The sequence below is a fragment of the Nanorana parkeri genome, unplaced genomic scaffold (genome assembly GCF_000935625.1).
Source record: "Nanorana parkeri isolate BGI_ZX_2015 unplaced genomic scaffold, ASM93562v1 scaffold76, whole genome shotgun sequence".
Lineage (NCBI taxonomy): Eukaryota > Metazoa > Chordata > Amphibia > Anura > Dicroglossidae > Nanorana > Nanorana parkeri.
Window position 1 is genome coordinate 2,404,711 of NW_017306344.1, and position 11,910 is coordinate 2,416,620.

At 40.0% G+C, this 11,910-nt stretch overlaps 1 protein-coding gene across 1 annotated transcript in view; it reads right to left on the reverse strand.

The window, feature by feature from the left end:
• Positions 1–11,910, reverse strand: part of CSMD2 (CUB and Sushi multiple domains 2) — a 323,219-nt gene that overhangs the window by 90,811 nt on the left and 220,498 nt on the right. Inside the window, exons 30-33 of the mRNA XM_018576748.1 lie at positions 11,426–11,521; positions 9,630–9,833; positions 8,835–8,959; positions 1,435–1,531 (exon numbers count right to left, since the gene is read on the reverse strand). Coding sequence (XP_018432250.1) covers positions 1,435–1,531; positions 8,835–8,959; positions 9,630–9,833; positions 11,426–11,521 — 522 coding nt within the window. The remainder of the gene's footprint in view (positions 1–1,434; positions 1,532–8,834; positions 8,960–9,629; positions 9,834–11,425; positions 11,522–11,910) is intronic.

An 11,910-nucleotide genomic window follows, 5' to 3' on the forward strand; every position in this document is an offset into this window, starting at 1 on the left:
TATATAGAATCGATCATATTACTGATCCCCTTAGCATTTTTAACTTCAGCCCCCCAAAAATATTTTGTTTTAGGTAGAGAGGGGAACTGATGGAATCGCTCTCAGGATTCTGATAGCTATTCGTCCCCTCATTAGGGAAATTTCCCCTCACATCCCGTCAGTACCGGAGGTGATGGGAAATCTCTTCAATAGGGATACAGACAAAAACACACTTTTAGTGGAGTGACAAAAATCTACTAAATGTGGATTTACAATGATTTACAAACTTCTGACAATGTTTTTATTGCTGTCTGCGCCTTCCTGGGCAGATGACGCTTGCTGCTCCCCATTTCTTGCACTGGTGTCACAGGAACAGGAAGTGACAAACAATCTGCCTAGATTTTTCTGCCATGGACAGAAATAAAATTCTGATAGAAATGTTTCCTCTTTATAACTGGTCAAAACAAAAAAAGTCTGGACTTAAAGAAGAACTTCAGGCATGTACACAATGGACACTTTCAGTGGGGATACCCCACACTGCAAGGGTTACGTGCTCATTTTGGTATAGGGTTAAAAAAAAAAGATATACTCATGGGTTCCTCTGTACTGTGACCGCTCACCTCTCTCCCCCTCTGTTCCAGCTGTGGAATGTCGGTCGGCATCCTCGCATCCAATGCAAGTGAATGGATGTGATGACATCCCTGGTCCTTAGACTGCTGGACCCTGAGAGAGATGAGGCTGCTGCAGGGACTGGTCTACCAGCCCCCAGGGGGGACTGAGGATGTATGTATCTTTTCATTTTAGACCCTAGACCACAATAGTAGCCCCACTGCAAGGGTACATTTCTAATATGCCTGGAGTTCTTCTTTAAAGTGGACCTTCCCTCTTTTACTAGCTCTGCATGCTGATTTAAATCATCCTAAATTAATTAGATAAGCAAACTTGTTTTTCATTTACTTACAAATAGCGTTCATAAACTTCCTGGTCCAATTCTGGCACAAATGAAGTAATGTGCCCATGCATTGTATCCTGGGAAGGTTACATCAGCAGAGCATTACTGGGACATCTCATCTGTAATTTCATGAGATCTCAGGGAAAGGCATTTTCCTCCCCTGAGATGATGTGCATGCTCACATGTCCTAGTCACATGTGCCAGAGTTCCAGGAAGTAAAGGGAGAGCTATTAAACTCTCCTTAGTTAACACGGCCACTGTCAGAAGACTGGGAAAGAAAAGAGAAATAAGGCATGCAAAGAATACAAAGCCTGCAATTATCTAGAAGTATGTGTTTGTAGATTGTCATTATTAAACATGCCTTAAGGTGTCTTTGTTGTTATTTTAAAGATATGGGTAAAGGTCCACTTTAAGCTTTAAACAAGTATTCTTGGATACATATGTTTGCTACAATACTAATCCACGATAAACAGCAACATATAATTTAATTGCGTGAAAAGTACCTGAAAAACTGCCCAGCATGGTGACAGTGTTGTCTCCTCCATCAAAAACTTCCAGTGAGTCCCAGTTTTGCTCAGTAACAAAGCTAATCACCTGGATCTAAAGAAAGTGAAGCCTTTTAGTATCTCAGAATGCAACATTAGACACACATTTTTAATTATTGTCCAAATGCTGAATATATTCCTGGTGGCTCTGTGTTAACCCTAGTACCGTGTTTCCCCCGAAAATAAGACCTAGTACTATTTTGGGGAATTTCTAAAATATAAGACCTGCCCCGAAAATAAGACCTAGTTGTGACCATTCCCAGGGCCGGTGGTGACATAAGGTGGAGCTTGAAGAGCCGCACAATCCACATGCATGAGTGTGGATAGTTGTACATTAAAAAAAAAATAACACCTACCCCGAAAATAAGACCTAGTGTGTTTTTTTGAGCCAAACAAAATATAATACAGTGTCTTATTTTTGGGGAAACACAGTAGTTTATTTACCATGTGTGAGGTTTATACCCAGACACGTGGGACCCTATTACCTTTATGCTAGGGAATGCACATGGATTAAGGCATGCATGCTTTGGGACACATTGCATTAAGGTAGCCCAGTCATGTTAAATTAGCATGCGTTTACCACAATGCACCTAAGGAATGACAAATCTCTTGTGCAACTTGGACAGGCAACATGCACCATCTGCAGTACATGTGTATACATTACATTCATGTCCAGAAAGGCATTTACGTGGGAATGTCTACAGTATTAGTAGTTAGTTGAAACAGTTTGTAAAGCTCCATCCTTTGTCTTCCCCAAGTTTGTACTCTGCACTCCATAATGCCTGTCTCATCAGCAGGAAGGAGCTCTACTTTCGGACAGGAACAGTTGCAACCACAATAATGAATGTATTGGTAAACCAATCACAATTTTTCAGATGCTCTATTATCAATTAGAAGTGTCTTCCATGTTTTGAACAGATCATATACCTTCTTGAAATAAGGCAGGGTTCTGTATTTTCTGTGACCATCCTGCCACCAGTACAAGTCAGGTAGTTGTTAAAGTAAACCAGTGCTATGCTGTGCACACTAAAGCATCTACATTTTCTGAACAAACAGTAAAAGTACTTTAAAAGAAGCCATTATTCACCTTTGCGGCTATAGACATTGTGGAGAAATTCATTTTCAAACTTCATAAGAGAGCTTGTTTCCCCTTTACTTTCTGTGAAGAGCAACATCTCTAATATAAGATATTCTGCTCCCCAGCCCACTAGCCAGCCCTCTAATATAAACACACAGCAGGTGTTTATAATCCGATAGAAACTGACTGAAATCCAACTTTAAAGGCTAAATTTACCTTTTATACCATATTTCATTTTATACCCATATTTAAGGGTTTAGCGTCAAAGTCTCTTGTGATCTTTGAGGATCTTTGAGAATGAATCACAGCACAGTACATACAGCTAAAAAGGTCACAAGTAGCCTGTTTTAAAGCTATTTTATTGTTTGCTAAGAATAAGTAAACATTTTACTGTCCATCGTGTGTGTACTTCAAAGTGGACCTACCTCAAAATATATGCATTTATGCCAAGTGCATGCTAAGTAATATGTTGTCTCAAAAAGATTACCCTTCTGTGGCAGTCTCTCTCCTACATTGAAAAGTTTCAGTTGCGAATAGGGGAGGGCTTCCTCCTGTTTGCTGAAAACTGATTAAATCAGTCTCCCAAGATACTCTGAGGCCTTGGCCCAATCACCTGATTAGGGGTCAACACCCATCACCACCACCACCATAGTCTTCGATGGGGCTCAATGCCAAGTTTGGGTTTTGTATACTTCAAACATGATTCAACACACCCCCTGTAAATCAAACCTGGGTAGATTCGCTCATCTTCTCAGAGAAGCTTACACCCACAATACTCACACTACCAGTCTCAGTGATGTAATATGAAATAGCCCTAAAGACAAAAATTCTAAAGCAATAGTCCTGAAAACTAGCTTTTAATTTGAATTCAAGCTTTGGGCAGACTAATGAGAGGAGCAGTGAATCATCTACAGGAGTAGGGTAGTAGTAGGATCAGGATTCTGAGAAATCCAGTTGAACCAGTGATCTGATCTCTTATTCTTTGAAATTACAAAGGAAATCCAGGGGCTTTCATACATTATTTTTGTGCTACAGAAGGCTTCTAAGGTTTCTCACTGTGAGTCACACCATACATAGGAAAACCAGTTCAGGACCTGTGTTTAGCAGTGTACTTATACTTAAATAAGCTTGAGCGTATTGCATGCTTCTTTGCTTTACCATCCAAGGCCACTCTTAAGCCCTACTCTGGTCATGTTGAAATCTATTTGCAATTTATTTTACACATAAATTCCTATTTATACCATATCGTGTGCATACATATAGTACATTAATGTTATACTTTAGGCAAGTATAAAACCCAATTTAATCCAGTAATATATATATATAGTAAAATATTATTATTATCTTTTTTACATAGAACTAGCACAAACTCCAGAATCTCTCCTGATGTCAGTCCCCCTGTAATTCCATATACTGCAGCTCTTACACTTAGATAGAGGAACAGTGCTCTAAAACAACAGCTAAATGCTGCTAGTTAGCAGTTTGAAAATGCTTAAAGAATTAGTGCAATGTCCCTTAAAGTACACTTATCTTGCCTGCCCCCCCCTTTGAAGGAAAGTAATCATAATGCTCCACCCACAGTTGTGACCAGTAGATTTTGGCCCTGGGATACCAACATAGTGGCAGGACACAGCTGTTAAATTCAGGTGAGTATCTGGGAAAGGGGAGGGTGGGGACTAGGGCTCAGGGGGGCTAGGCAGGTAGAATATGGGTTCTTTATGTAAACATACACTTATTCTTTAGGCAGGACTCTGAGGAAGTAGACTAATATTCTCATTTGTATGTAGTGTTTGTGTTTTCTTTTTAGCAAATATAATGTGACAGATCCTCTTTATGGAGACATCAGGGGTATTTCAGACCCCTAATATCCCCTAGAGACCCCAAAGAAGCTGAGGAAGCATATACCTGCTTCCCCAGCTTCTTCTCCTGGCACCAAGAGCCAGAGAATGTACACAGTGACACCAGAAGTGATGTAATACACATCACTTCTGGGTCCAGTGATCGGAGGAGAGATCAGCGGCTGAAAGCCGGGGAGACCTGCCATGCTGGTCCAAGACCTGCACAGGAGACAGCGTAGCCATGAGAAACGGCGGAGGGCACACAGTGCCACACCGTACAAACGATCCAATGGCTATACAGCCATTGGATTGCTTGTATTTAAACATCAATCGCCTGCTGTTTGAAATGATACCAAGAACACGGCTTGGACATGTTCTTGGTATAAGCGCTTCAGGACAGGACTTTTTTTATAGTGGGCGGTCCTGAAGTCGTAAAGTGTATTTATAGTCAAAACTTTCTTTACGTTTTGGATAGAGTATGGAAGAGCTGAAATTACTGTCATTTTAATCTTCTAGCTGCTTATGTCATGTTGGGGAGATATCCCTTCACTTCCTGTCCCAGACACATAGTTTTACATACACTTTAATTGAAATGGAAAAAATGGAGGTCGCCAACCTTTCATCAAAAAAGGATTAAATAGAATGGACTGAAAGTCTCTGAAAGATGCTCTAGCTATGTTATCCATGATGTTCATTCAATATCCCATTTACATATTCTAACCAACACTGTCCGACTAAGGAGGACTTAATTGACTGGTATGAGAAATTCAGAAAGTAGTTCTTTAAGGCATTTCTTATAAAGGGGCTGTGAAAAAATCTTAAAGACCATGATAAATGTGTGTGCATTTATACAACAACAGGAATTGCTTGTCTCCTTTAAATCTTTTAGCTTGGTTTGTCCATCAAATAGAATGAAATTTGGCAAAGCAAAGGGGACATTTTCACCATGAGATGTAATTAAGACTTGTTGAGCAATGTATAGTAACAGAATATACGCTGGCAGCTCTTCATGATAATACTGACAAATATCAGCAGGATATCTGGCTAACAGGGTCTGATAGGAAATACAAAGATAAAACAAGGTGTCAGAACATGTTTTCTTCGCTTGGATACAAAGCTCACGCAATGTACCTAATTCCCAACCAAAATATCATGCAGGGATTTCTATTCCATTATTATAAAATAAAACATCTATGTCTCACCCAGAGTACATCTGCATACATATACTGCCTATTAACTATCTTCAGTGTAACCCAATCTTTTGCCTCCGCGCTGGCAATATGTAAAGTTCCTGCTTACTAACAAGCACACTGCTATCTGCAGCGGACCTCATTTCTGCCCTGTGTGTCAAGGAAGTTTAGACTATATAGAGGATATTTTACCCCTAACAAGAATGAACATGGCAGCTGCACCACAAAGCATTAAATATGGTGACATTGTGAGTCTGTGACATTCGGAATGTCCCCTGGAGCAAGTTGGAAAAGCTATTAAACTGAACTTCAATTAAGAAACGAGCCATAAATATCACACAGTGGAGTCTCTTAGATGAATGCTCTCTGTTTACTGTCTAGGCCACCATACTGACAGAAAGGACACAACGTTAAATTGGGGACTGTGTAAACGGTGCATTGAGTTTAATGACGTATTCACAGCACATAAACACTCCACACAAGGATATATAAACGGAAAACTATAGCAACATTTATAGCCGTGCAATACAATAAACTGCCAAATTATTCTATTCACTAAAGAGCTTCAAAAGTACCATAATGGGACTGTGTATTGTCAGATGTAAAAACTCTATATGCTCCAAAAACAATGTACATTTACAAGCTGGCCCTGAGACAAGCAAAGCAGTATCTTAAATATATAAAGTATGCAAACCATATATCAGGAAAATGCAGGAAGAAAATTGTGCATGTTGTCAGGTATAGAACCAAGATAAAAGCAATGGATGCAGGCAACTATGACACAGTAAAGCATGCCTTGCAACTGACTTCGAGGGTATTAATGGCCAGCTGTGAATAATATAAACGTTGCTGCCATCCACTATCAAGGTCATGCATTTGATTACAATGTGGCCGTTGTCTTTGCTGGTGTTCTGTGTGTACTCCCTGCAGCTGTTTATATTACATATGGATGAAGAAGGTTAACTAATTTCTGCATTCAATTGGCACTTTATGTCATAATGGTGGAATGCTAACCATTTTTTTCTGCAAAGTAATAAAGTAATATATAACATTCTTCCACTACATAAGTAAAGGGTCATAATAGTGATAGGATATTTTATAATTGTGTATGGAATACCATTGCACACAGGTATTCCATATAGAGCATCCAAATGCAGTTGCTAATTTCTGTAATGCATGTTGTAGTTCCCTTACCATGGAACACACACATCAGATGGGAGACTTCTGAAAAAATTGTTCCCCCTTTTTTTTTAAGGAGAAGCAGATTGGTAAAAGTCATCCCATTATTCCAACTTCTGTAAGCATGTTCACAAGCCAAAAGAAACTACAAAAGAAGCAGAGCCAACTGACTCAGACTGCTAGCACATCCCCCTCCCCCCCGGGTCTGAATCCTGCTGTACAGGTTGATCAAGGCATATTCAGAAACTTCTGCTAGTTTTTATAAAATACCTTTATTATTTCTTAATTGCAACATAACTCTATTCAATAGTGTTTTTACACCTGCCTGAAGTTCAGCTTTAAGTATGGAAGACACTGAATGATAGCTTCTACATTACTGAACAAGCTGCAAGGGCTTACTCATTAATAGAGGCCACATTTGCTGTGATTATAGGGCTATGTCATTATAGGTGTATCTATCAGTCTTGCCAGGGTATTTTTTGCATGCTAAACATTGGTGGTTGAAAGGCAGCTGACGGTGAGCGGAATATATGTACTGCAATTTGCTTCCTGCCATGTAAAAGCTTGCCGCACCAGTTCAGAAATATAGTAATTTGCACCTTGTCACACCTGATGCTAATTAATGTAAGCAAGTACAAATTAAATCGCAGAGCAAACTTGCTAAAGTTTTACAAATACAGTTTACTTTCTATGGTTGTAGTATATCATTTAATAATATTCAGGTGAAGAATTTAAAGTGAAACTCCAGTGCAATGGCGTCTAGGCGACATGCCCATTGTTCTATGACACCAAAGGTGCACTTCATTAAGTCATGCATGCTATCCCTGATATCAAGGGCTGCTCTTTTTGCATTTTATTTTGCACTTTTTTATTAAAAATGGAGAAATGCAAGTACATGTCAGAAATCCGGGGTAGTGAGCTCTTGTGGGGGTTGGAAATGTGGAATCCACCAGGGCACAGAGTCAAAGCACTAGCTGGTTTTCACTGCATGCTGGTGCCCCTAGGTCCCCCCCGGAGAATGCGAGGAGACAAACCGATCCAAAGGATATGGACACAGGGCAGAGTACAGGCTGGCAGAGACAAAGAGAATATCCAGGAGATAGGCAAAATGTCAGGGCAGACAGCAAATCCGAAAGACAAAGCTAGGGTTGGTACATAGAAGGTCAGTCTAAGGAAACAGGTGCAAAGGCACAGATGGCAACATAACCGTTGCTCAGGCAAAGGGACCTGGTCTGAGCAGGACTTAAACAAGGAGAGAGATGGGGGCTAAGCAGGAAGCAGCCAAGAGGCAAGGTATAGTTACCAGCAGGTGAGACAGGTAATGCCCATAGCTACTAGCTCTGTGCAGCAAAGAGCAGAGCATGTACATGTAGAATCACACTAACCAGCAGAACCACAACAGCAAAGAGATAAGAACAATCCACAGACCTGTGGAACCACAGGTAACAGATTAGCTCTGTAACTGATCTGTGACAGTAGCCTGTTATCAGGTTTATTGTGTCCTTGTATAATGATGACTTTCTTAATGTATTCATGTAAGACTAACCTGAAACCTCCAGAGAAAAACAGAATAATAGCATCAGTTGTGTGTTCTGCAATGTATTGCATGTTTACTTGAATCTTGGTGTGCTTTGTGTATTTATTCCAGATCAGTGCAGTAATCCAGAATGAAACAGTTTCTGCACTTAACTTCTGCAGGAGTTTCTGGTAATAAAGACCAGCCACTGCTACTCTCTCTATTTGTGCAGGGTGACTGGTCTATTTGTGCAGGGTGACTGGTCTATTTGTGCAGGGTGACTGGTCTTGTCTGCACCCCTTCCTGTAGTTTCCTGAGGGCAGCCTGTAGTGGGATGACCTACTGGGTCACTTCCACAGCTCTGATTGCTACTCCGGGTATGTGCAACCCAGATGTCACTGCTACTTTTCCAAGAAAATATCTAAGTTTGCAAAGGCATTTGGTGCACACAAAATGGATTTATATCCTATGTGGCCAATGATAAATATATTTAAATAAACGTTTTTGTCCTTGGAATTCAGCTTTGGAGGTTATGTCTAGGTCTGTTGCACATTTACCTGGATTCCTGCTCCCTCAGGTACAGTGATCTTCCACACACAGTTCAAGCTGTTCAGATATGGCTCAGGGAATCCAGGAGATAGGATTGTTCCTTTACGTTCAGTCAGATTCCCACCGCATGGCACTAATTAACAAGAATATTACAAAAACAATGTAAATGACAACTTAGGAAAGTTGTAATACTCAGAGAAAATGTACCGTCATGTGTCTGCTCCTTCATATGGGAATAGTGCCATGGATTATTGTGCATCATAACACTTTGCACTGTCACTAAATAAAGAAAAAACTGTCAGGTTATGAGCAATCTCATGTCTCATTCTATTCTTTGGTTTCTTCCATGTAGCACAGTCCAATACAAAATAATGGGCAGATGAATGAGCAGTCCGAGAGTGGCACAGCATGTTTACCCCATTCTATAAACAACAGTTATGATCAAAGCTGTAAGTGAAACGCAAGGCTCTTGTGGAAATTTTTAACAAGGGGCCCCTCATATCTTCTACAACATTTGAAGATTCTGTTTAGATGTTTACAAAATGAGGCATGGTTTGGTCTTTTAATAACTCTACAGGAGACTCAAATGGCCGATAACAAACTAGTAAGAGGGATATGAAAGAAAAAGCTGTAACATCTTGTAAAAAGGAAACACAGTGATTATGTGACTGACTAAAGCACGGGTACTTCAACAACAGTTTAAATAGAATGTCCAGAAAATAGCGAATATGAGTTATTATTCAATTTGTCATCATACTTGCAAGTCCTATACACACAAAAGAAATCAGATCTTGGGTACATACCAACACATGACGGCACTGAGGTGTTCCATTGCGCCAGAGCACCAATCACAGCCTGACATTCAATGTTTTTGGAGCCCTGTATTGCGTAGCCAGGAATACACTCAAACTTCACAACAGCTCCAACCGAGAAATCATTTCCAATGCGGCGACCATACTTGGGCTCTGGAACCGAACTGCACTGAGTGGCACTGGTACGAGGGACAGCTTGGGGGGCAAAGCAATTAAAAGCAAAAGACAAGACAAAAAAAAAGAAAAGGCAAATAATTAACACATAATAATAAACTGATATGATCATTGAAAGCATACTGATAACCACAATATCCACCATTCATGGAGATTCAGATGTAATTAGGGAACATTGTTGACATATACAATGAAGACCCCTCTGCAGACATAAATGAGAATCCAAAATGCTAGTTAAACAGCATCCCTCTGCTAGAATTATGGGCAGGTGCTTTGGTTAATTCTTCATTGGGGCCACTTTGCCTTTACTCCAAACCACCCACTGACACCCCACCAAGCAGCCACCTGTTTTATGACATCACTAGGGCAGAATGAATTATTATTTGTAATAATTAGTCATCATTAGTTTCAAGGGACATGCTGTTATGTCTCCCAAACAGGATCCATTGCAGTACACTGAGGGAGACTGTTCACTTAGGGCAGTGAATAAGGTGAAGCTGTGTACATTTAATAAAAAATAATCCTTTCATGTGCAATGAAAGACAATACTTATGTCTTTCATTTTATTTGCACATGATTGGATATTTAAAGTGTAACTGCACTTGGAACAGTTACACATATATTAAACCTTGGCTTTCCCAAGACTTCCCTCAAAGTCTTACTTTCACCTGTCCCAGATCCATCAAGATATGACCTGTCCATAGGACTAAATGAAAAGCCAGGTCTGTGCATGTGACAGTGCCAGATTTTAAATAGCAGCTCTGCGGCTTTGTGGTTCATACCTTGCTGAATCGGGGACAGGTAATTATAAGTCTTTTAGGGGGATTGGGGGCAGACCATGTTACAATATAAAATTAACACAGCTTCACCTTATTTACTGAATTAAGTAAGCATAAACTTTGCTGTGTGTACAGTCCCTGCTGCTTCAGTAAATCTACCTACTGCATTTCCCTACACAGCAGCGTGCTGATTCCTCCCACCCACCCCCAACCTTTACCATTCGGGCCCTTCATGCACCCCGGAGTCCTGATGCATCTGTTTGCTCGTTGGTTTCTGTGCCCAAAACAAAAAGCTATCATTCCTATAAAAAATACTGTTCTAAATCTACAGTTTGTATAGCTTCTGCAGCATAGATTAAATATGAAAGCTATACTACCAATTATACAATTTCCTGCAGTGCAACAGTAATACAACCAGCTACATTGTACTAACAACTCTTACAAATTTGATTAAATATAATGCGGCCAAGTGGAAAAATGATAATTTATGGCTACACAATAAACTTCAAGTTGTATTCATACCAAGATGCTTGACAACTATAGACATATTTGTACAAAAGAAAACCCGAATGTGCATCTCATTAAGCTTTGAAAAAGAGCCCAAATCCAGATCACAGAGACAAACATGATATAGATTGCCGCAAGGTATATTTGCAGAGTCACAGCTGCCTGTTCTCTGTTGCTGTGCATTTGCCAGATCCCTCATTCACTGCATCCCTTTCCACTACCACAATCTAACCATGTGACAGTTTTTAATATCTGTATGAAAGTCCCTGTTGGTTTCATGCACTGCTTGGATGGCCACAGGACATGACACACCATTTAGCCACCTACCTTGGTACACAAAATGAAATCCTTTGGCTGTCGCCTGTCCCTTGGCGCTGAACTTAATTAAAATCTGATTGGAAGTTGCAAGAGGTAGAGATTCACCTGTAACAGCAGAGCGCACGTGTTACAGAGCGGGGAGACCTGCCTCCTGTAGATAAACCTGCTGCTGGCATTTGTGAAGTGAGGATGCTGATCTGATCATAGTGCGTGTGATAGACTGTTTCTTCTGATATGAAACTAGAGCTTCAAATAAACTTGCTCATATCCTAATAATTTTTATTTATATGCACTGGATTATAATACGGTTTTACATACATGGCTCTACATTTGATATACAGTAAAATAAAAACGTATATACAAAGTTTAAAGAGAAACTTTACCCATATCTTCAAAATACCAAACAAAGTTACCTTTAGAAATGTTTAGTAATGACAATCTACATTGTCAAAGTAATTAATGCTGAGTGATGGAGGAGGTGGATTATATATATA